This window comes from Astyanax mexicanus, chromosome 7 (assembly GCF_023375975.1).
Source record: "Astyanax mexicanus isolate ESR-SI-001 chromosome 7, AstMex3_surface, whole genome shotgun sequence".
NCBI classification, from domain to species: Eukaryota; Metazoa; Chordata; class Actinopteri; order Characiformes; family Acestrorhamphidae; genus Astyanax; species Astyanax mexicanus.
In genome coordinates, this window is record NC_064414.1 from 35,758,271 (window position 1) to 35,784,689 (window position 26,419).

General features: G+C 39.2%; 2 protein-coding genes across 25 annotated transcripts in view; both read left to right on the top strand.

The window, feature by feature from the left end:
- Nucleotides 1–26,419, top strand: part of LOC103030767 (regulating synaptic membrane exocytosis protein 1) — a 123,325-nt gene that overhangs the window by 36,893 nt on the left and 60,013 nt on the right. For all 24 annotated transcript variants that reach the window (XM_049481204.1, XM_049481210.1, XM_049481207.1 and 21 more), the window contains exon 3: nt 23,982–24,195. In XM_049481204.1, coding sequence (XP_049337161.1) covers nt 23,982–24,195 — 214 coding nt within the window. The remainder of the gene's footprint in view (nt 1–23,981; nt 24,196–26,419) is intronic.
- Nucleotides 12,229–17,246, top strand: LOC111196954 (uncharacterized). The gene is made up of 6 exons (XM_049481230.1): nt 12,229–12,457; nt 12,565–13,832; nt 13,926–14,098; nt 14,199–14,662; nt 14,755–15,366; nt 15,542–17,246. The coding sequence occupies exons 1-6, from the start codon at nt 12,245–12,247 to the stop codon at nt 16,430–16,432; spliced, it is 3,621 nt and encodes a 1,206-aa protein (XP_049337187.1). The 5' UTR covers nt 12,229–12,244; the 3' UTR covers nt 16,433–17,246.

Genomic DNA, 26,419 nt, shown 5'->3' on the forward strand with positions numbered 1-26,419 from the left:
CGACCCCATACAAAATTATATGTAAGGGTAGGTTGGTTTGTGCATTGCAGATTACACCCTGGATTCACTGTGTTGTCCTGTTTATTGGTCCGATGTGTGTTGGCATGCTGGTTTTCTCAAAAGAAGAGTGTGTGTGTGTGTGTGTGTGTGTGTGGTTTGCGGCTTGCTGGGTAGTAGAGTGTGTTTTAAGCTGAGCTTCAGGAAGGCGGCCTCTGCTGGGCTCTGGTGCTTTGTGATGGTTAAAGTCTGTAGATGCTCTGCCAGGCCATATGGACAGCTTTGTCTAGGGAGTCCAGTACTCACTTACTGTAGCTCTGCTGCTGCCGCCACTGCTCACACACTCCATCTGTCTCTTTCCACCCCTCTCTCTCTCTCTCTCTCTCTCTCTCTCTCTCTCACCCTCCCTCCATCCATCCTTCCTTCTCTCACTCACACCCCCCTTCCTCACCACCCTCTCCCTCTCTCTTGCAGTCTCTTCTATTTGTAAATGGCTAAATCATGTATAAAAATAGACACACTCATCTATGAATCTCTAATAAATGTATTATGCATCTTTTGCAGGGCAGATGATTTCAATGTATGATATATATATATATATATATATATATATATATATATATATATATATATATATTTTTTTTTTTTTTTTAATCATGTATCATGGTATGAAAGCATTAACTGTATAATAATTATGAACAGAATTATACATTTTTTGGGTCACAGACTAGTAGACATGTACAGGGTAACTGTGATTTATGGGATTTAAATTGGGATTTTAGCTGGATTTCATGCTGATTAATGTTTATAGGCCACAATATGGTTAGAGAAAGTAGTTGTGTTGTGGTTTGCTATGATTTGTGTATTGTTTTTGTAAGTCATTCTTAACCTGCGTTATAAAGCCAAGAATAGCAGCATAGCCTCAATTCTCAATTCCAAGCTGGATTATTCACTGATTTTGACACACTAAAAACCTGTAGGTTATTCTGAATTCTATCCTGTGTTAATAAGCCTAGAATAGCGGATTAGATGTGATGCTAACAAGTAGGCTCAGTCAGTGGTGCTAACTCAACAGGTGGCCTCAACAGAGTTTTAGTGGTTTGGCTTTAAAGCTAACAGTTGCTAGCTTGTTAACTGCATTGTTAACTGTTTTTCTGAGCTGGATTACTGGCTGACAGTTGTTGAGAGTGTTGAATAACCCTGCGTTCATTTATGATAATTAAAAAAAAAACTGATGGGGTCAGGCACCAGGTGAGATTTTCTGTTTACTAATTCCCCCCCCCCCCCCCCCCCCCCCCATATACGAGTAATAAGCAAACATCCAAGATGCAGAATGATAACCATGCCTTTTTATACTATGGTATATCATGACACACCAGTTTCTGCAGAAACCGCAGGAGGTGGAAAGCTTTACAACATGTACTTTTTTCATTGGGTATGTTAAGTAAAGCCCTGGCCTGATAAAGCTAATGCGAGTGTCACTGACATTGTTTAAAGAGAAAAGTAATGAGTTGTGCTATCGACAGAGCCGAGTGGCCACTTTAGTGAAAGCATCTATAAACAGCACACTCCCGTTTTTCTCGTTTACACTCGTTCATTTTCTTCTCAACGCACTCTCTCTCTCTTTCTCTCTCTCTCTCTCTTTAGCTCCTGATAATGATATCAGTGGCTGGTTAGGAACAAACCCCAAACATTCACTCCTCCTGCTTCATCTCTTTATATCTCTACCTCTCTCTCTCTCTCTCTCTCAGATTTAAAGCCCAGCTCCATTCATTATTAAAGGCCCGCTGTCTAATCGGCACAGAGTTGCTGCCGTCACCAGGGGGTTCTGGGAAATGTTATTGTCCTGGCGCTGCTCTACAGCTCTCCTCCACAGCTCGGCCGTAGATGATAGGGCCTCCAGAGCACTGCCAGACATTTGGCTGTTGTTCTTAGAGGGGAACAACACTGCAAAAGATGCTAGATGCTATTTAAAGTACTATTCTTTTCTGTTTTAAGTATAACTACTATACATCTCATACTTAAAGTATCTGCTTTTCTTTAAGGTCTTACACAATGTATAAGAAAGTAATAGCCTCTATCGTTTTTCCCTCAGTCTGTGCAAGTCTACTTTTGATAATTGTGTATAATAATTATAATTTATATGGCCTCACTTCATATTGATATTCCTCAAGATCCGTTTCATCATGGTTTAGCTTTGGAAATAGAGTTTTTGGGCTTGAGTTTCATAAGCTACATCACTCCTGTTCACCCCCTTCTGATGTAGTAGTGACCACCTGTAGAGATTTAGATGTGTTTTTACTTTAGTTTAGTTAAAATGAACTAGAAGTTTATTATTCTGAGACCAAACAATTTGCAGAAAGGACACCAAATGTGAGTTTTGCATAATATGTCCGCTTTAAAGTACAATTAAAGTATATTTATGCCAGGATCTGTGGATGTCATTTAGGATATGGTATGGTAGCAACCACCTGTGAAGGCTGCAGTAGAGGTTGGATGGGTCCTCTGTAGGACTGTTTTATAAAGACTCTTTAGTAGACTATTTTGGATCAGTCTAACAAGTGTGGTAAAATCATGCTTGAACATTACTTTATAAATAAATGAATTAATAAGTAATTTAAGAACATTTAAAAATGAACTCTGCCTTGGAGCGTGAAGGATACATCAGCTGCGCCTCCAAAACGCTTCAAATGTCTGCTGCATTTCTTCGCTGTATACAAAGCATGCTTTACTTTGGAAGTCTTAGCCTTTTGTTAGGGAGCTTTCGAGAAATCCAGCACATGCAGCTGCAGACTAGACATTGGAACACAGCCTATATTTCACTATATCTAATCTGCTATTCTTGACGCATCACAGCACTGGAAATGCCACTGATAAAACACTTATAATAAGCTTAATTTGAACAATAACTAATCGTGGTGATGGCAATAATCTAAACTAAGTTTCTGGTGTTATAAAAGCAGTGATTTATGAATGACTCTGTGAACTTTATTAATATATAGACAGCCCACTATTTATTAAAGTTTTTGATTGGTTTGTGCTCTCTAAAAAGTCACCATACCATCACTGTTATGTATGAGTTTCTTTGATTTTACCTAATTAAAAACGTCTGGAATATAATCAAGAGGAAGATGGATGATCACAAGCCATCAAACCAAGCTGAACTGCTTGTATTTTTGCACCAGAAGTTATCCAAAAGCAGTGTGTAAGACTGGTGGAGGAGAACATGCCAAGATGCATGAAAACTGTGATTAAAAACCAGGGTTCTTCCACCAAATATTGATTTCTGAACTCTTTATGAACTTGTTTTCCTTGCATTATTTGCATCTTTCAGCCATTCCTCATTTTCTGCAAATAAATGCACTAAATGACAACATCATTTACATCATTTTCTACTCCAGCTTTGTGGTCACTGTGATGTTCAAAGATCAGGTTTCGTTCTTCAGCCTGCAGATGAGAGGGACTGAGGCCTGAGCGAGTGATAGACTCTGAAGTGAGTCAGGAGAGTCTGAAGTGAGGAAGCCTCTGTCAGCGAGCTGTACTGTAGCAGCGCTGTGTGTTTGTTGGACTGTGAGGCTGTAGCTTTAAGAGAGGAAGTAGCTGTGCTCCCCTGGCTCTGCACGGCTCCTCCAGTTTGGCATAATGAGGGCACTGCCGCGCACTCGCTCCTCCCTACCTGTCCTGTGGGACACCTCCCCTCGTCACGTGACGCGCTCAGTATTCCGCATCCTCTGCCCTCTATGCTGATCATGTGACCTCCCTCGCTTTCTATATTGTTGAATATTTCCACTGCTGACGTGAGAGGCAGCCAGCGCTCTGTATTCTGCTACCCTCAAAAAGCAGTGCCCGGCCTTTGATGTGGAAGAGCTATCCTCTTGCTTTGAAGAGAGACATCTGCATACCGCGGCCTTCCCAGTTCTGCTCTTTGTTCTCCTGTTAGCGCTATATATGTGTGATTTTCATTCAGTTTAATATTGTTACAGCGGGGCTATTCTTATACATATAAATAAATTCATCATTGTCAGAGGGCTGGAAATGTTCATCACAGTATGTTGTATATAACTGGACTGTACATAGTCCATAGAAATCTGTATGAAATCAGATTCGATTCACATTTACATTTACAGGGGTTGGACAATGAAACTGAAACACCTGTCATTTTAGTGTGAGAGGTTTCATGGCTAAATTGGACCAGCCTGGTGGCCAATCATCATTAATTGCACATTGCACCAGTAAGAGCAGAGTGTGAAGCTTCAATTAGCAGGGTAGGAATATTGAAATGTACACACCTTTATGGGTGACATACCAGAGTTCAAAAGAGGACAAATTGTTGGTGCACATTTTGCTGGCGCATCTGTGACAAAGACAGCAAGTCTTTGTAATGTATCAATAGCCACGGTATCCAGGGTAATGTCAGCATACCACCAAGAAGGACAAACCGCATCCAACAGGATTAACTGTGGACGCAAGAGGAAGCTGTCTGAAAGGGATGTTCGGGTGCTAACACGGATTGTATCCAAAAGACATAAAATCAAGTCAGAATTCATTGTGCACTCTCAACTCTCCTGTTTCCACCAGAACTGTCCGTTGAGACTTACAATGTCATTCCTACTACAGAGGTGTTGTAGTATAGAGTAGTGTTGTAGTGTTAAGAGTCTTGCCCACAGACTTTTGGTGTAGTCTTCCACATGGTAGCTCACTGGCAGATGGTGGTGTTATCCACAGCACTACATCAACCACAACTGGATTAACTGGATATACAGTATTTAACATTGAATTGTTCCTTTCATTTGGATCTCAAAGTGGAGAAGGAAAAAAGAGGCTGAACATTTCCTGTAATACTCCCTATATAACTATGGAACAGAAATAAATAGAATTTCTCTGTAATTAAATTGATTAATGAAAATACTGTTGCAGTTTACTAAACATAAAATCTTCAAAACTACATTAAAATTTCCTTCTTCTGTAATAATAATTGTTTTGTTTAAACCAATGGTACAGCTCTGAAAAATAAGAGATCACTAAATTTTGTGAATCGGTTCCTTTGACTTTGCTATTTATAGGTATATGTTTGAGTGAAATGAACATTGTTGTTTTATTCAATAAAACTACGAACTACATTTCTCCCAAATTCCGAATAGAAATATTGTCATTTAGAGCATTTACTTTTAGAAAATGAGAAATGGCTGAAAGAACAAAAAACAAATGCAGAGCTTTTAGACATTAAATAATGTAAAGAAAACAAGATCATAGTCATAAAGTTTTAAGAGTTCAAAAATCAATATTTGATGGAATAACCCTGTTTTTTAATCAGTTTTCATCCATCTTTGCATGTTCTCCTCCACGAGTCTTGCACACGGCTTTTGGAGGATTTTATGTCACTTTTTTTTTGTTTATGGTGCAAAAATTCAAGCAGTTCATCTTGGTTTGATGGCATGTGAGCATCCATCTTCCTCTTGATTATATATCAGAGGTTTTCAATTTGGTAAAATCAAAGAAACTCATTATTTTTAAGTGGTCTTTTATTTTTTTCAGAGCTGTATATACATATATATTTATAGTAAGGCTGTGGGGAACACATTGATGTAATCAATGTCATCCAATTCTGAAGTACGTCAGTTTGCCTAATGTGTCGAGACATCTTGACACGAGACATGGCTGCACTGACTAAAAGCAGGGGATTAAATATATATTACTTCAGTGACCTAATAGTTCTTAATCCTGTTTATCATCATTTTAAAGGAGAAATACAGTGTGAAATGGACTTGGCGTCTAGTGAAATATGATGTGAAATAATGAGTAAAAACTTTTGTTAAATAGCCCACCTCTGTTCACCCCCAGCATTCCGAAATACAGTGCTTTTATCTAATGCACCTAACAGGCTTACAATGCTTGTGTTAGGGGCATTGCATTACCCATGCAAAGGAATCGCTATTTTTACACCATTAACAAACTCAAAGTAGCTCCACGCTTCATTGGTATAATACTGATGGCCCTGACATTTAAAAAGAGGCACTGAGAACTTTGAAAGTGCACAGGTATATTAAAAAATAGGACCTTTAGGTAGTTCTCTAGGGCCCATCATCTTGAAACTAAGTCACGATAACTCGAATAACAACTCACTGAGTAGTACAATTTTTTGATCTAAGTTTATGCCATATGTTGTATTGTGCTCTTCATTTTTATGACAGTAAATAAATACTTTCAGAAACAGGTGGAATTCATGCATTTCTACAAAATTAATTAATTGCAATCGGTTTTCCTACCCTACCTATTCGTTCATGCTCGTTTTTGTAGATTTACCATGACCTAATTTTATGATGCTGGTGTCCAGAGAACTACATCAAGGTCCTGTGTGTACAAAAAGTGTTTTATAAACTATCTGTACACTTACAAAGTTCTTAGTGCCTTGTTTTACATGTCATGGTCCTCAAAATTCTACCAATAATGTATGGAGCCTCATTGAGGTTGTTAATGGGGTACAAATAGCGATTTCTGTGCATGGGCAACACTAGGCCTCTGTTAGGTGCATCAGATAAAAGCGTTGTATTTTAGAATGCTGGGGTGAAAGGAGATGGGCTATTTGACAAAAGTTATCATGTTTTTGTGATCATGTTTCACTACACCCCAATCCATTATTCACTGGGTTTCTCCTTTAAAGTATCAGTTTTAAGTCTATTATTTAATAACTGGTAATACTGCCTGTACCATACTCATAAGAGCTGTTATTAAATACAAAAAGAGGTTACTTGTTACCATTCATGTATTTGTTTTTTGTAGAACTTAGATATTAAAATAGAAATATGGCAAAATTATTGTAATTGAGCACACACTAATCAGAAAATAGATTAATTGTTAGAATAATTGATTCAAATATTATCATTAATATTTATAACTATTCATAAGTTTGGGTGTTTCAGACATACATTTTTCGCTCATTCACAAAATTAAGTAACACTTAAGTAACAAGTCTCCATACACAACATTGTTGGTAGAATGGGGCATATTGAAGTACGTGACAATATGTCACCATCATGGGATGCAACGTTTCCAGCAAGTCAGTTCTTCATTATTTGCCCTGCTAGAGCTGCTCCAGTCAACCGTAAGTGTTTTGTGAAGTGGAAGCATCTACTACAGCTCAGCTGCAAAGCTACCAACCAGTAGAACACACAAGCTCACAGAATGAGCCTGGGGGCAGTGAGGGCCAAAGGTGAAGCTCTGTTGCGAAATTTACATCCAGATGCAAGGATGTGAATGGAGACGTCTACATACCTTACACCAGTTAATACACACAGACACAATACTACTAAGTATTGAGTTAACCAAGCAAGCTTTTTTCCTTTTTAATAGAACGGAAGCAGTCGATACATTATTGTATAGAGTGGCACATGGCTGGTCAGCAGGGTCAGTGGGGGGCAGTGTGGTGAATGTTCCCCACAGTGGGGGAGTTCCGGTGGAACACAGCTACAGCAATGCCACTTCAGCCATGTGCTGCTGGTGCCATATGGAGCCACACGGTGCGTCCACTCACACTCATGCCTGGCTGCCTGGTCTGAGTGAGCAGAAATAATGCACTGGCACAGTGAACCACACACAGACGATAGGAACAAGAGCCAGTACCACGGGTCCCAGGCAGGATATTGAAACCTGTTCACTCTGAAGAACCTGGCTCTCTCGTGTACACTTCTTGTTAATCAATGTTTTGTGTGAACAATTCCCTCTAGCCATCCATTCAGTACTCCATAACTACACATGCCAGAGACTAATGATCCATGTACATGTGTTTCAGTATTCACTTTATTACTTTATTTAATTATAATGGCTTATTCAACAGGTATCATTTCTTACTTCACTCTGGAGGACATGAAAACGATCCAAACAATAGAGATTGCTGGATAAAAAGAAACGTACAGTCATTAGATACAGTATCAATTACTGTATACCTCTATGTTCCAGTTTTTGTTGCTTGTGGAGGAATAGTAGGGCGTGCAAGGTTACTCTCCACAGAGAGAAAGAGAGAGAGAGACAGAGAGAGAGAGAGAGAGAGAGAAAGAGAGAGAAAGAGAGAGAGAATGCATTTGATGCTTCTGTTTCCCCACTTCCTGCTGCCCAGTGCTCTCAATGCTTTCATTTTCTTTTTAAGCCCTGCTTACTGATCTGAACTAAAAACATTTCAAAAATAAAAAGCAGGAAGGAAAGCAAGCAAACAAACTAATCAAGAATAAATATTTTAAAAGGTAAGTACATAAGTACAATTTCTCTGTGTTTATCTGAAGACTTCCCCTTTATCTATACATCAGTCTGTCTGGTGTTCAGAGATCAATGTGTCCAGCTACTTAACTTAATTTCTAAATTGCCAGTGATTTTTCCTCAGTGGACACTTTCCACATTGTTACTTGATGAATTTCCACTTGTTTAAACATTGATTTCTAAATTACAGGGTGAGTTAAGCAGTTTGGCCCTTGAGAGAGGAACTCTTAAAGAAAAACCCTCATTTGCACAGAAATCTCCTTTTTCTGGATTTTAATATGTCTTTTGTGCTCAAAGTAGCCTGTGCTATTTTATTTTATTTTACTTTACTGTATTTTACAGACTATAAGGCGCACCATATTATAAGGCACACTACCAATGAACGTCTATTTTCAAACATAATAATTCAGCAGGTCTTGACGCTGGGGGCACCTAAATAAACAAACTGTCATTTTTAGTATTACAATTTCCAGTATTTTAGCACAGTTAGCAGCAGCGCTAGCACTAGTAAATACTACCCAGCAGCGCTACACTGAGGAACCTTGAGTGTTCTGGTAACCCAGGATGTTATCAGCTAGTGGTTCATCCCACGTTGCTTGTTTTAACACGTTAAACACTTCAGGCTATAGTCCGATATACTCACCTCTGAACTGCTTCAGCCTCTGTGCTGGAGAAACTTCACTGAAACTCCTGTATAACTCTGTACTTCAGCGGAGTGGCTTTACTGTTCCTTACAACCTGACTGGTAAAATTTATACATAAGGCGCACTGAATTATACGGCGCACTGATGATTTTTGGGAAAATTAAAGGATTTTAAGTGCACCATATAGTGCCAAAAATGCAGTAATTGGTTGGTTGATTTATTGATTGATGGATTGATTGCAGACATCACATCCTGCAAAAAGCAGGATTTCCAAATCAGCTTATCAGCACATAGATAGACCAATTGTTATGTTCTCTGTGTCATTCTCTTTCTACATCTGTTGCTCTACCTCTCTATCTGGTTCACACAGCAAATAAAAGTTGCCCAAATCTGACCTTTTTCATCATGGGTGAAACAGATGTGTTATTAGTCTAGATGGAAAGAGGGGTCCACGAGCACATAGTGGATTTTTTTTCGCCACCTGTTTTTTCTTAATCTTTAAAGTGTCTATTTTAAGGTTCTGACAGGTAACAGGATGAAATAATGTCCCATGACATTTATTTTTAACCCTTTAATGCATCTATGCTAATTCCGAACCTGAAAAAAATTATGAAGAAATTGGCATAGCTCCTTGAGTTTACAACCTATACAGACAAATGAGCACACTTTTCCATACAATTCTGGGCCAAGGAATTCAACAAAATGGTTATTTTTACGTTTTTTACACATTTTGACATAATTTTGGGACAAAAATGTCAAAAATTTGCAAAAAATGTTAATTTCACATGTATGTTTTCACATTACACTAAAATCCTGTGCACTAAATAAACACATCTTGAGATTTTTCTTAATCCTTAAAGTGTCTACTTTAAGATTCTGACAGGTACCAGGGCAAAAAATGTCCCGTGAGGCATTTTATTAACCCTTTCCTACACCTACCCAAAATCCGAGCCTGCCAAAAATGATGAAGAAATTGGCATAGTTCCTGAAGTTAACAACCTATACAGACAAATGAGCACACTTTTCCATACAATTCTGGGCCAAGGAATTCAACAGAATGTTTATTTTTAGTTTTTTACACATTTGGCCAAAAATACAAAAAAAGGCAGAAATATTTTATATGTATAAATATATGTATATTTTCACATTATATAAATGCTTATTTTGTCTTGTTTTAGCGCAAAAATATTTAAAAGGAAAAGAAATGAAAATGTCTGATTACCTAATTTAATTTTGTTTTAATTAACAAAAAGACACACTGTATTAAAAAAATACAGTAAATCCCTGTGTAGTATGTTTTTCTGACTAAAATTTTAAAAGAAGAAGAAGGATAGTAGCATTGAAAGCCAGCAAAAGGCTACAATGCCCACTGACCCACCACCTCTATCTTTTAAAGAAATAACACATTTCCAAGTAAGTATTTGATCTGTATTTTTTGTTTGAATTTAATAAACTAGAATATTTTAGACAACTTTAGCCATCATACTAGCTAACTACATATTCAGCTAGCAGTATGCCACAGAAACAGTTAGCTATCTAACTTCAAAATAAGCTAGCTGTAGCTAGCTATTTATTTAGCTACGCTATTAAGACCAGATTAGCCATCATACTAGCTAACTAAATATACATATTACATAAGCTACCTAACTTCAGAATAAGCTAGCTGTAGCTAGCTATTTATTTAGCTAGGCAATTTAAACAAGATTAGCCATCATACTAGCTAACTAAATATAAATATTACATTAGATATCTTACTTAAGAATAAGCTAGCTGTAGCTAGCTATTTATTTAGCTAGGCTATTTAAACAAGATTAGCCATCATACTAGCTAACTAAATACACATATTACATTAGATATCTAACTTCAGAATATGCTAGCTGTAGCTAGCTATTTATTCAGCTAGGCTTTTAAGACAAGATTTGTCATCATATAGCTAATTAAATATTAAGTTACCAAACTGTATGCCAGATCAGTTGTATAACATCTATACTAAAGTATAAGCTAGAAGTAGCTAGCTGTTTAGTATTGAATGATATTAGCTAGCTAAAAATAAGCTAGCAAATTTATGAAGACTGCTTCAATAAAATCCTAATCAAACACATTTTACTATTATAAATGTTTTATGTTTTTCAATGTGCAGTAATTCGTTGTTTTTTTTTTTCCCAACAGTTTCATAACATTGCAATTTATATTCACTAGCCATGGGAAAAAGAAAAAGTTGTGATCATCCTGAAATTCCTAAAAAAAAACTTTCACTACAATTGTGTATTGTGCATGCCCCGAGTCTCACAGAGCATGGCAATTTTACCAGCTTCAGCGCTTGCAAGGGGGAGCATAACGAGAGGCTATCATGTTTACACAGTATTCGTGATATGAGACTCTGTGAAGCAGCCACTTCACCCTACCGTATGAAGGAGGTCTGTGACCAGATACCATTGACATTGCAAGGATTGCATTTAGATACAACTGGCTATCATCAAAATTGCTATAAAAGATTCACACAAAACCTGAATCGTTTACAAGCTGCTTCAAAAGCATCTACATCTGGTGCATCATCATCTGCATCATTGATGAAGGACTCCTTACGCAAGCACAAATCTCAAACAGATCTGGTCCTTTCTGAAGGTACTCGATGTTCCTTCTTGTTTCCTGATCTGTGTATTTTTTGTGAAAAGGGAGAAATTAAAAGTAAGGGAAAAACTGAACGCCTTACAATGTTTCAGAGTTGGAAACACAAGGAACCAGCCTGGAAGGTCATTGAACCAAGAGCATTGGAATTAAAGAAAGAGGCTCTTTACCGTAAGGTGCAAGGCAGTGACCTCTTTGCGATGGAAGCCAAGTACCATCCATCATGCAGAAACACCTTTAACACAGAGTACCAAAACCACATGCGTATCAGGAAGATTAGAAACCCTTTGCTGGCTCAGAAAAAAGAAGCATATCAGAAATCTTATCTGGTGGTAAAGGATTACATTCTAAGTAATGTCATAGATGGCAAAGAGGTGGTCCAGCTTAGTTTCTTATGCAGCCTCTTCAACAAACACATGGTGAGTCAAAGTTTTCCTAATCCAGACTACCGCAATGCAAGATTGATGAGACGTTTACAAGTAGATGATGACATCTCTCATTCACTTGCCTTTTGTAAGGTACCACTCCGCGGTTGTGCTGAACTATACCTTGTCTACAGCTCAAGCATTAGTGTTGCTGAAGCAGTGTCATGTGCTTACAAGCTTGGAACTGTAGACCAGCATCACAATGTAGCCCTCAATCTCCATGCTCTCATTCTAAAGGCATTCAAAGAGTCAAAGAAGCTGACATGGCCCCCCACTGCACAGGAGCTGAACTCTGTGAAGATGGAAGAGCTACTACCAGCTGATCTTGTAAAATTTCTAAACTTGGTGCTAACAGGGAGAGCTGACATTGATGGAGAAAAGTGTGAGAAGACCCAGAGGCTGGTCTACTCGATCACACAAGATGTGTGTCGTGCCGCAACTAACAGCACGTGGAAACTGCCAAAGCACATACTTCTCTGTGCCACAGTTCGCCACCTCTATCGAAGCAAACAGGTAACAGTACTCAGGTAACCTGCCACTTGCCAGGTCCTGTTTATTGCTTTGTTTTGGTAATTGGTGTTTATATATTTAATAATGCAGATCACTTTTTATCTTTGCAGCTCACTACTATTCTTGCACGACTAGGACACTCTGAGACATACGACTTTGGTATGGAGCTTGAGACAGCAATGGCCAAAGCATTTGATGAGATGTCCACCTACCTGACCCCTCAAATCATCTCTGGCAAGGGAAACTGTGTTTTTCACAGTGAGTGGGACAACCTGAACAGAATTACAACCAATGTGCTTGGATCAAATGTTGTAAACAGTGCTGGGGGGATCATGATTCAAGAGGTAAAGGAGGGCCATCAGAGCACCAATGAAAGGATCCTTCCTCTCTATGAGAGATCATCAAAAATGAGAAGCCTTAAGATCACACCTCCAGAGACCCTGCCAGAGTTGGTATTTAAGAGGGATGGTCCCAAATTCCCTAAAGATGCCAGTTTTACCCACCCTGTTGAAAACCAGCAGTCATACGATGCATCAATGTTGGAGTACTACATCTATCTGCTCTGCAGACGTCTAAGCAGTGAGGGAAAGCAGCAGGTGCCTGGATTTGGTGGCTTTATTTCAAGCACTGGAAAGGTCCCTCCTAGAAAATCTACTATTGACTTCTACACCCCCATCAATCAGCCTATAACAGACAATGCAGTGGTGTATGAACTGCTAAAGAGGTCTGAGGCAGCAACAGAGGAGGTTGGCCAACCATACACCATCAACACGTTTGACCTTGGCGTGGTCATGAAGGCCTGCCCTATAGTCTGGAAGTATGAAGAGGAATTCAAAAAGCATATCATAATCCTTGGCAAGTTCCACACAGCCATGAATTACATAGGCAAACTAACTGGGTACAAGTGTCAAGGTTCAGGCTATGCAGAAATCCTCATTGAGGCAAACCTTGCAACCAGTGGCTGCCTGAAAAATATTCTCAGTGGGAAAGCATATGCCAAGGCCCTCTTTGGCCTTAAAGTGGTCACAGAGGCTCTTGAACGGCTGCTGATCAATGTTTTCCTAGAAGAGGAGAATCTGGCAATACCTCAGGAGACCCTCACCAATCTAGTCCACTGCTGCAGTCGTGAGAATCTTGATGCTGCTCTAAAAGACCACTCATTGCTTAAAATGATTCATCAGTACATAGGATACCAACAGAAGGTCCGTGAAGGCCACTTGGGAAAGACAAGCATGTTCTGGCTCTCTGTGATGGATCACGCTAGGCTAGTTTTCATGTTGGATTTTGCTGTTAAAACAAACAACTTTGAGCTGTTTCATTACTGCAATGGTGCCATGGCAGAATTGATCTTTGCATATGATGGCCACAACTATGCCAGGTATTTATGCATTGATTCTCCTAATACCCAATTACAAATTAAACAGAACTTCCTTGTGGTATGAATTTTAATTAGCATTTTTTCTCCGTACAGGTACCTAACTTGGTTCGAGGCATTTCTCATCAACATTGACATCTCCCACCCTGGTGCTCTTGACATCATCAAGCTAGGAGCCATTGCTGTTGCACGATCTCTAATTCCAGGGGCTCTCTCAGCAGTGGACAAGACCATGGAGGAAACTTTTATGAAGTTTGCCAAGTCTTCAGGTATTAATGTGGGCACACAGAGCATAATTATCTGTATACAAAATGTTCATATTTAATTATTCCTATTTAAACTGACCAAAATGTAAAATGTGAATTGCAGGTGGTCTGCTTGGTCTTTTTAACATGTTTGGAGCATACCAGAAGTGGTGCCGTACAACCTCTGCACGTGCTCAGCTCCATGAGCTGACTCTGGAAATGTGTGGCATGATTGATGATCCAGACTGCCCAAAGAGAGGGAAGCACCGTGAACTGGAACCTGCCCAGATCAGAAAGCAAGAAGAGGCAGTACAGAGAGTCATCTTGGCCATTAGTGGCTTCACCAACCCCTGGAAGATCCCAGACAAAAAACATCTCTACTCACTGGCATCTGGTGCACCCGTAGACCCAGAAGTTGAGGTGGATGTACTGCAGGCCGAGGCTGCAGGCAGGGCTGCTAAGGAGAAGTTTATTGATGAACGCTTTGTTTCCAAGAAGAAGGGATTCTTTGAGCCCCTCAATAAGCTTAAACTGAAGACTATGTATCACTCAAGCAAGAAGATCAAGCTCACATCTGCACAGGGAAAGGTAGATATAAAGTCAGCTTGATTTAGTAATGACTACATAATAAAAATAATAATAATAATAATAATAATAATCATATCTACATTTAATTACAGGTCTTTATGTACCAAGAGCAAAGCAACCTTGCTTTCCAGCTACTTGTTAAGTCCCAAATGCTGGATATGCCTTTTGACCTTGAGGAACTCATGCATTACCCCCTCTCACCTGTTCCTCATGCACTTGGCACTCCTGATGGATTTTTTGCGAAGACAAACAAGGCCACCATTCTTCACTATCTCCTCCAGGATAGAGATGAAGAGGTCATCTACCCTAAGGATGCACTCTTTATACAGGATGGCAATGCTCTTTTTCATATGATGACCAACCTTCAACCAACCTGTGGAGAGATCTGTATGCAGCTCTTGGATCATATGATTCCCAAGCAGCACTTTGTCTTCTCCACAGATTGCTACCAGACAGACTCTATTAAAGCCCAGGAGAGGGTCAGACGAGGCTCCACTGAGAATTTCATAATTGGTGGCCCACACACCCACAAACCTTGTGACTTTAAATGCTTTCTTAGCAATGAGGTAAACAAGAAGCAGCTATGTGATCTGCTTCTCAAGGTCTGGGGGAGCAATGAGGCAGCATCTCGGCTGGAGAAGTGCAAGAGGGCCGTGGTATGTGTTGATGGGAGATCCTATGACCTAACTTCAACAAATGGCCAAGTAAGTTGAAAAAACATGAGGCCCAGACCATCATTATCAATGCTTAAATGTAGTTGTCATCACATATACAATGCTATATAAACATTTGAATGGAACTCTAGAATTGCTGAAGTCATTAACTGAGTAGTGTGTTCAATATACAGGTTTGTGTTAAAAATGTAACATTTTGCTACAGGTTCAGGCTTCAGAGATCCACGCCCTGCGGTCAAACCAGGAGGAGACAGACACCCGTGTTGTCCTCTACCTCCACCAAGCTGTAAAGTGGGGGTACAAGTCCAGTGTGGTGCGGACCCCGGACACCGACATTTTACTGATCCTCCTTTACCATGCCAGCAGGATCAACCTCACCATATTGCTTGACCACGGAACTGGCTTGCATCGTAAGCTTGTGAATGTCTCTGAGTTGGCTGAATCTCTGGGATCTGAGTACTGCAGCACTCTTCTGGGATACTATGTCTTTTCTGGGGAAGACTGCACCAGTGCTTTCAAGGGCAAAGGCAAAGTAGCTCCCTTAAAGAAGCTGCAGCAAAACCCGCGATTCCAGAAGGCTTTCAGCCAGCTTGGCACATTGTGGCAGGTCAGCAATGAGCTCCAACAGGAGATGGAATCCTTCACATGTGTTATGTATGGCCATGGTCGTCTGACCTCAATTGATGCTGTGAGAGTCAAGATGCTGCAAAAGATGGTGGGTGTTGACAGAGCCCTGGATGCAAGTTCCAAAGTAGACCTGGAACGCTTGCCTCCCCCCAAGGTCTGTCTCATCCCACACACACAGAGAGTAAACTACAGAGTTGCCTGCTACAAAAGGGCAGAGCAGCCCATATTTGAAAGGCCAAACCCTTACGATCAGGGTATGGGTTGGGAGAAAACAATGGAAGAGGGGGTGTTGGAGCCGGTGTGGTCAGTTGGCCCCATCTTCCCTCCTTCTCTTGTTGACATTCTTGCTGGAGTAGAAGAGAGAGAATCCATTGGAGAGGGGACAGATGATGTGGAGGAAGGGACAGAGATTGAAGAGATAGACTTTGATGATCTTTTCAATGATGATGACGAGGATGAAAATTATTAGTACCACACTATACAAGTACTTTTTATTATATTCTTAGATTTTATCAACAATTAGTTCTGCACTTAATTAATACAAAATAAAAATGCAATTTAATTCATTTAATTCATTGGCCCAGAGTTGTGTAGAAAAGTGTGCTCAATTGTCTCTGTAGATTGTTAAATTAAAAGGCTATTGCAATCCTTTTTTTTCATTTTTTTAGGTGTAGTAAAGGGTTAAAAAATTGATACATTTTGAGTAAAAATGTGTAAAAAACTAAAAATAAACATTCTGTTGAATTCCTTGGCCCAGAATTGTATGGAAAAGTGTGCTCATTTGTCTGTATAGGTTGTTAACTTCAGGAACTATGCCAATTTCTTCATCATTTTTGGCAGGCTCGGATTTGGGGTAGGTGTAGGAAAGGGTTAATAAAATGCCTCACGGGACATTTTTTGCCCTGGTACCTGTCAGAATCTTAAAGTAGACACTTTAAGGATTAAGAAAAATCTCAAGATGTGTTTATTTAGTGCACAGGATTTTAGTGTAATGTGAAAACATACATGTGAAATTAACATTTTTTGCAAATTTTTGACATTTTTGTCCCAAAATTATGTCAAAATGTGTAAAAAACGTAAAAATAACCATTTTGTTGAATTCCTTGGCCCAGAATTGTATGGAAAAGTGTGCTCATTTGTCTGTATAGGTTGTTAACTTCAAGAACTATGCCAATTTCTTCATCATTTTTGGCAGGCTCGGATTTTGGGTAGGTGTAGGAAAGGGTTAATAAAATGCCTCACGGGACATTTTTTGCCCTGGTACCTGTCAGAATCTTAAAGTAGACACTTTAAGGATTAAGAAAAATCTCAAGATGTGTTTATTTAGTGTACAGGATTTTAGTGTAATGTGAAAACATACATGTGAAATTAACATTTTTTGCAATTTTTTGACATTTTTGTCCCAAAATGATGTCAAAATGTGTAAAAAACGTAAAAATAACCATTTCGTTGAATTCCTTGGCCCAGAATTGTATGGAAAAGTGTGCTCATTTGTCTGTATAGGTTGTAAACTCAAGGAGCTATGCCAATTTCTTCATAATTTTTTTCAGGTTCGGAATTAGCATAGATGCATTAAAGGGTTAAAAATAAATGTCATGGGACATTATTTCATCCTGTTACCTGTCAGAACCTTAAAATAGACACTTTAAAGATTAAGAAAAAACAGGTGGCGAAAAAAAATCCACTATGTGCTCGTGGACCCCTCTTTCCATCTAGACTATATGTGTTATATGTTGCTGTAAAACTAACTTTAGGACAATTTAGACAACTTTTATATGAAGTATTAAAATCATGGAACATTTACATCAAAACATTCACTGGTAAATAGACAGCAGCAGTACAGTAACGGAGGTGTTTAGTGGCAGAAGAGTTAGTTAACAGACCTCAAGACCACCAGACCTATTGAGTGATGTTTTATGATAGCAAATATCTTGTATAACGCTTCATGTTTGAAGGCATTTCAAAGGAAATGGCTTAATGACGCCTCAAGAGGGTATCCAGGAAAAAATAAAATAACAAAAATGTAAGCCAAAGTTTAAATAAACTAAGGACACAAACCAAAGAAGTGGCTGTGGCCAAAGAATTGGCGCTTTTTACTGTGAAATTGAACACATTCTTAGTGATAAGCCCAGTTGTCTGACACAGGAACTCTTTAAAGGTTCCTGTGAAGTTTGCAAAAATGAAACCAAAACTTCACATTAACTCAACGCATTACAGCCCTTTTGCGCATGTGTATATCAGTTTAGGAGCGTGAGCTGTTCAGACGAATGTCAGATATACAGTAGGTCATATTAAAAAGTGTAAACAGCTTTTGGAGAGAAAATGTGATCTAGGCTACTTATACTTGCTCTGTGATCATCACTTCTCTCTTTTCTAGATTTATCTGGGTATTAAATTACATTCAAAGTCTCACAAAACTTCCTGGAGAGGTGGGTTATCTGTGTTTGATTAAAGAAGCTCAGCTTTCGACTGAATTTTGTTTTGTAACAGGCTGGCTATTTTAGTGTGTGCCTGCAGATAGATCATTTGGACCCAGTGGATTTGCTAGACCGTCTGGGATGAGCCTAGACTTGCTGTGGTTCGCACTTGTTGCATCTCCCTGAGCAGATGAAGTATTTACCCCAAAGGAGCACTCAGTTATGTAGGTCAACCTCCTGTAAGCAGGGCAAGATGTGATCTTTCTTTTCCGTGTGCTTTTGGGAGTCCGGCATGGAGGAACGGAGTGAAGTGGAAATCACTCAGGAGGAAGTGGTTTTGCAAAATGGGCTGCTGCTCTTTATGTGTCTAGATGAGATATGATTGGAAGGGCTGGTGTGTGAGAGTAATGCTTCCAGGATAACCTATAAAGCATGCAGGTCCATCATTATCATGTGTGTTGGAACATGAGGAGTAAATCATGTTGGATTTGTACTGAGTCAACCTTGCGAGGTTCCTTCACCTGATTTAGCCCCTGTCCCTGTATTCTCCAGGGACCTATTGGTACAGGTAGGCTGGATTTACACCACGGTGGAGAACAGAAGGGGCTGATGGATGGTCTGGCATGTAGTCCCAACCCAACCTGAGCCCCCTCCTCCGTCTCTGAGACGACTGTATGTTTAGCATTGAGCTTTGAGTTACAGCTTCTGGCCCTGCCTCCGTATGTGTTAGCATGAGCGCTAGCTGACAGACGGTTAATCATGGGCCTTTTCTTTGTGAGACGGACAGGTAGGCGAGGTCCCCTCCTTGGGTCCATCGTTGCCACAGAGACCAGCTGTCGTAGAGCGGGGGCGAGCTCGTCTCATCTCGGCCGTCTCATCTCGCTCGTCTCCGGGACAACTTTGCCACACTAATTAGGCCTTCTGCATACCTTAATTACGCCAAGTTCTATGCTAATGCATCATTCCTGTGTGAGTTACTTGCCACATCTTGTGCCTGATTTGCATTTCACAAAAGGTTTATTTTTATTCTTGGTTAAAAGAGAGTGAGCGAGAGAAAGAGCGCGAAAGAGAGGGAGCGAGAGAGAGAGACATGTGTAATAGGGGAAAGCAGGGAGTTGTGCCAGTGAAGTAAAACAGTTGTTCACTTTCGTATAACCTTGTGTTTCATTTATGAAACCCAGTGTTTTATGTGCTGTCTTAATTGTGGTGTGTCTGGCTTCCTTTCCTGAATATCATTTCCTGCAGAGAGTACAGAGCGCCTTCATTTGTCCTTTTACAGTGCCAGACTCGATGCTTATCTCTTTCTTTTTCATGCTCCCTTGTTCCTCTGGTCTGCAGCCGCTTGAAGGCTTGAAAGCTGTAGAGCTCTATCCTAGCATCAAGTTTGTTTTGCATTTTTAACGAATTGTTGTGTAACCTAGTCAACAACTCGGAATGTCATCTAGTATAAGCCAGTGCTCTATTCTATAATATTAATAATCATTCAACTGTCTAGTTAAAAGGTATCTCAAAAACTAGGGTGATAATTAGGGGCACACAGGCTTCTGGCATGGTTAGGGTGTTGTAGTGGGGACTTCAAGCAGGCCTAAGTTTTAGGACCATGTCTGTGTGTATCTGTCAAGGTTGGAGGGAGTCAAATATCTTTAAACCTGTGCAACTTTTTATTAACAGTAATATCAAACATTAGTGTATACTCCATATTGCTAAAGCATCTCCTTTCATCTCAACTTGTGTTTCCTAAAATACAAAAAAACATAAAAAAATGCATTACATTAGTTCCATACCGAAAGAGAAAATAATAATAATTAAATACAGATTAAAATAATATTTAATAATAATATTAAATAGAAAAATGTCAGATTAGGTCAAATTGATTTGTATTTATTCACATTTGCAATTAGGCATATTTAGGCAGTGGCCAGTCAGCTGAGGTAGGAAGCAGCTTGACCAATCGTTGCATGTGAATGCAGGTAGAAAGGCTGATATAAAGTCTAAACAAAATCCTGATCCACAATTTAGAATCCTGACCGGGTTCATAGTTTACATCCCAAAAACAGGTCATGTGTGCAGATAAAATTGGACTCATGGGCACCCTAAAATAGCAACTTTGTGCTATTATCACTAGGGATGCACCAAAGTGCAACCAGGCAAAATGAAACATTTGGCAAAAGGCCATTTAATAATTAAATTTCTTTAAAGTATTTCTTGTTTTTTCAAAGAAAAGGGCATTGTTTTAAATAGATTATTCATAGCCTTTTTACTTATTGGGCCAAACACCAAAAGCACTTTTTTGCTATTTCCGGCCAAATAAATTGGGTTGCCATCCCTAGTTTACACAGTTACAGTTAATTAGCCCTGACCGGTTTGTAAACTTGAGCTGGCATTTTTTTTTGTAACTGAAGTACGCCTGCCCAAACAAACTACAAAAAGGCTGAGAATGGGTATAGATGTGAACACGCCCAATTGGAGTCAGTATAAAATGTTTTATTTCAGGTAATTTTGGATAAATCATGAATCTTTTTTTTTTTGTATGTATGTAAAGAACAACTCCCTGATGCAAATTAAGTCAAAAATGTATGTCAAAAAGTTAAAACAATAAAAATGAAAAAAAAAAAAACAGGTCTGACTGTGAGCTTGGATTTTGTACACCAGCTCCAGCTCTTATTGTCTGAACATCACGTAGTGCTCGGTGCCCTTTCTCTAACTTTTGACCTGCAGGAAGTACCAGCTGAGTGGGCTTAGTGGGGAGAGGAAGAGCGGAGTGGGGTGCACAGGAGGAGCGGAGCTCCGGTGGAGGGGTGGGGGGCTGAGGCAGAGATGGGGCTCTCTCTCTCTCTCTCTCTCTCTCTCTCTCTTTTTCTCTCTATTTCTCTAGGACAGTGCTGCATGGCTTGGCAAGCGTTCCTCACATACTGTGGATAATGCATTCTGTGTTGTAAACTCTCTTTATGAGTCATTTATTGTAATGCATTTAAGAAATGGCAGAGGAATCTGTGGTGAAGACGGCCACAACGTAAGTAAGGCTTAATGCTGGTGTGTGGGATTGCTGATAAATCTTCCTGGACTGGCAGGATTGAGCAAATCACCTGGAGGAAAGTTTAGCTGTGAGAACTGTAAGTTGGTTATAGCTTTGTAAAGGTTTTATATGGGTTTATTTGATGCGACTATTTATTCTCAGGTTCAGATGATTGGCAGTGACAGAGGGGTTGGGGGGTGTAAAGATGATGTGAGTAATGATGTGACCCTGGCGAAGAAGTGTGTGTCCTTCACAGCATCAGTAGAGGAGGTTTGTGTGTGTGTGTGTGAGAGTTTTGGTGTGAGTTTTGTGTGTGCATTAAGAGTGCTAGAATCTGGTGTATATGTCGAATGGCCAGCACATATGGGCTGTGTTATGGCTGTACAATAATTCAATATCAATACATATTGTGATGGAAAATGTTTCAATAGTGGTGATATGATTTATTAAAATATTTTTTTAGAAGTTTTAAAGACATCTTCTTTGGGCATGCATGGCTTATACAGCTCTGGAAAAAAAAATAAGACACCACTTAAAAATTATGAGTTTCTTTTAATTTTACCAAATTGAAAATCTCAGCCATTAATCCAAGCTGAACGGCTTGAATTTATGTACCAGGAGTGACATAAAGTTATCCAAAAGAAGTGTGTAAGACTGGTGGCGGAGAACATGCCAAGATGCAAAAAAACTGTGATTAAAATTTCTGAACTCTTCAAAACTTTATGAATATGAACTTGTTTTCTTTGCATTTATTTGAGAGAAACTTATTCAGAAACTGAATTGGTCTCTTATTTTTTTTCCAGATCTGTATATTGTTCACATCAATATCATAATTATATTGTATTGACTGAAGTAAAGAAATATTTTGTGATATAGATTTTGATCATATCATTCAGCTCTAGGCAAAACCCATTGGTGTATAAAGCAGAGAGCTGTTGTCCTCAATGAAAAAGACAGGAATAAGGAAGTGAAGGAAATGGTGGGAAAGGTTCTACTCTTGTAGCCAGCTCGGTGAGGAACACGGTCCAGTGGAGCCAGGATGTTCTATTGATTTTCCTCTGGAGATTTTTGTATCGGTCCTGTCCGTCGAAATCTCACATTTCCTTCAGTCTCAGCACCAAACTGGCAGGTCATCAGCTAAATCAGCAGTAACGGTGCATTAGCAGCTTTGTGTTTTACTCAACCTAAAAACCTGTTCTCAGTCCTTTGACAAGAAGCATCTTCTGTTGATGGAGTCAGTATGAGATCTGTTGTGTCCTGTTTGCTTCACTGCAGTAAACTGAATTGCGACTGGAGGTTGGTTAAACTTGCTGTGTAATGAATGGATGTTTGTTTGTGTAATTAAACAGGGCCTTATACTGAGCAAGCACATCATTAGTAAACAGAAGGCAGTGTTGCAGACACTGTGTACTAAACTCCAGCTCAGTTAATTATCTTTATAAAAATGAACACCAATAAGAGTAAAATATTGTCTCTAATGTCTTTCCACTCTTTCTTCTCATTTCTCTCTACCCCCATCTGTCCTTATTTTCTGTTTTTATTCCTTTCTATCTTTACCTTCTGCTTTCGTTTCTCTCACTCCCTTCCATTCTTCAACTTTGCTTACTTTCATTTTCTTTCCCTTCCTTCTTTATATATCCTTTATTTTCTCCTTTAACATTCCTTTCTTTTAATTTTCGTTCCTTTCCTTTCGTTTTTTATTTCTGCTTCCTTTCGTTTGATTGCCTTCCAATCTTTACCACTGCTTTCTGTTCTTTCCCCTTTCCTCCTTTCACTCTACTTCCTTTCCTTTCCTTTTTTCTTTTCTTTCCTATTTTACAATTACTTCATTTCCTTCCCTCCTTAACATTTGCTTCCTTACTTTCCTCCTTTACCTCTGCTTTTTTCCCTTTCCACTCTTTTCTTTTCTTTCCTATTTTACATTTGCTTCCTTTCCTTCTTCCTTTACCTCTGCCTCCATCCCTTACCTTCTTTAACTCTGCTTCCTTATTCTTTTTTCTTTTCATCCTTCACCTCTGCTTCCTTTTCTTTTTTCATTTTCTCCTTTACCTCTGTTTCCTTTCCTCCTTTACATCTGCTTTATTTCCCTTCTTTTCCTTTTTCTCTTATATCTGCTTTCTTTCCTTATTCTCCTTGTTTATTTTTCCTTCATCATCTCTGCTTTCTTTACTTTTCTTTTCTCTTTTGCAACTTCCTCCTTTCCTGATACTATTATATTATTTCTGCTTCCTTTCCTTTATTTGCTTTATTTCCAATTCTTCTCTATCCTTTTATTTCTTCATTCTTTCCTTTTCTGCCCTTCCCTTCTTTACTTTTGCTTTCTCTCCTTTCCTTTCATTATGTTTACCCTTTCACATCTTCTATGTTCTTTGCCATGCCTCATTTGGACTCTTCTTTTTTTTCCATTTTATTTTTTCATTTACTTTTTCTCTTCCTCTTTCTTCTCACTTCTTTTTTTCCTTTCATATTCTCATGTCGTCTTTTGTCCACTTTTCTTTCACTTAGCTTATTTCTCCTGTGCTCTCTGCTCTTTTCCTCTTCTTTTCTTCTCACTAATCTTCTCTTCTACTCTTCTCTCTCCTCAGTATGCACCAGCAAGTTGCCAGCTATAAGGAGCAGGTGCGGAGGATAGCCCAGGAGCCTCAGCAGAGGCAGCAGGGCCAGCATAAGGATGATGCACCCACCTGTGGCATCTGCCACAAGACCAAGTTCGCTGACGGCTGTGGGAACCTCTGCTCCTACTGCCAGACCAAGTTCTGTGCTCGCTGTGGAGGAAGGGTCTCTCTGCGCTCCAACAATGTGAGTGACTCCGGCGTAACAGCGCAACTTCAGCAAGCGGGATCTTTCTGTTTTCTGTTCTGATCAGTTTATTCCTCCTTCTAGAGTAGAGGTTTAATCCTGTGATATTTATGTTCTTCTTAGAACACACACACAGTATCAATGATATCATATTATACACACTTTAAAAGGATAACATCTGCTCTACACTCTAAAAAAAGATGCTATAAAGGGTTCTGTGAGCAATGCAGAAAGATCCTTTAAATTGACTTCTTATACTTACAGAATATGGACAAATGTATTGGAACACCTGCTGATTGTCTTTTCTTTTGGAATCAAGAGTATAAGTGGGCTAATTATAAATAAATATAGAGGATTGGATTGCATTCAGTCACAATAGCATTAGTCAGTAAGAGATCAGGGTATTGAATGATCACCATTCCCACTCATCCACACAGCCACTTACTCCCAACTTCCAACAAAAGTTGAATGCTGGGTGGCTTTATACCCCATCGAGCCCTTGCCTGGCATTAGGCCTAGTGCCAATAGGGTCATATTTTTTTATCTGCAGTGAGTGTGACTTAAATAAGCTGAATGCATTTATTAGAAGGGGTGTCCACATGCATTTGAACAATGCATTCAATGCATCTATTCAGGTATTCAAGGAGAAATTGTATTCTTACAGTCCAGTTATATGCAAAAGAGCAATTGTTAAAATAAGATAAATATAAAGATAAATATAATAAAATAGATCAAAATAAAATAGAATAAAATAGATATCAGGAAAAAATACACAAAAAAATAAAGATTAGGGAAGTAGCATCAACATGATGTCCAGAGTGCAAGTTTGCTATAGCAGCATGGATAACTGTGAATGAAGAGCAGTGACATAAGTGTCTTAGTGCAGGTAAAGTGCCAGTGTGTTTTTTTTGTCCACAAAAATATTTCTTTATGAAACCAATATATGTAATATTTCTTTCATGGCATTGCTCAAAAAACCCCTTACAACACCTTTATTTTTAAGAGTATAGCTAATAAAATGTCATGAGGTCAAAAAGTGCAATTTGTTATGTGTGTGTGTTTTTTTATTTTTTAATCCCAATGACACAATGCTATATTAATGATATGATAAATGAATTGACAGCTTTCTAAAAATAGCAAAAAAAAAAAAATCTGTATTATAGCGATTCTGCGTTTAAAAAAAGGGGGTTAAATGTCTATATACAGTATGTCTGTCCTGTCTATCCTGTCTGTTTCTGTCTGTCCTGTCTGTTTCTGTCTGTCTAATCTCCACACTGAACATCTGTCATATCTGGCTGTGTTTTAAACACGCCTCTTCACAGCCTCTGCTCTTCCTTGGTGTCTTGCTTACACCTGTTTATGTGTGTGTCCGACCCACTGATGTGAGGACATTTAAGCACGGGAGAGTAGAGGAGCGCGGGCCAGGCAGAAAGGTTAATTAGGCATTAGTTGGAGGAGATGACTGCCCTGGTCAGCAGGGGGTTGCCGCACATCCTCGCTGGGAGGCCCAGGCTGGGAGCGTTGTCTCTACAGGGGCAGCGGTGCCACTCACAGGGAAGCCCTACAAACGGTGGCTCCCTCCCAGTGTGTGATATTTACCTTCTCTTTCCATAAGGCTTCTGCACCTAAATCCACTGCGCTAATTAGGGCTCTACTCTATTAGGGCTCTACTCTATGGCTCCAGTGTTGGAAGTCAACAGAATGGAACAGCTTTGATCTGGGGATTATCGCTCACCAGTGAAGGATATACATTAAAATTGTAAACATCCACAATAGGAAGTCTGGAGACAGCAGTGAATCAGAGAATCAATTTTTAAAGATCTTTAAAGAAAACTTTATGATATGACCTATAACAAATCAATGTGTGTCAGTTAGCAAAATTGTAATATTTTATGCAAGTGATTAATTATTATAATATAACAATCCTGGTATATTGTATTTCTGAAATTGCTGCTTTACATATACAATAGAAGAAGAAGAAGAAACAAATCTTTCTTAACTTACAGTGGGAGTCAATGTAAAAACATTTAGGGCCCTATTTTAGCGATCTATACGCAAGACATCAATTGTACATTGCACAGCTTGGTTTAGGGCATGTGTCTTTTTGCATGTGTGGGTGCAAAAAATACGTCTTGCGTTTTCCAGCGCCAAAACACCTCATTTCTATACCACCACGTCCATTTGTATGGATTCATTCCTAGACGCAATTTTAACGGCATGGACA

Coding starts and splice junctions, on each gene's coding strand:
- LOC111196954 (XM_049481230.1), top strand. CDS start 12,245: ATGGAAGAGCTACTACCAGCTGATCTTGTAAAATTTCTAAACTTGGTG. Junction 12,458..12,564: donor ACCTCTATCGAAGCAAACAG/GTAACAGTACTC, acceptor TTATCTTTGCAG/CTCACTACTATTCTTGCACG. Junction 15,367..15,541: donor TAACTTCAACAAATGGCCAA/GTAAGTTGAAAA, acceptor ATTTTGCTACAG/GTTCAGGCTTCAGAGATCCA.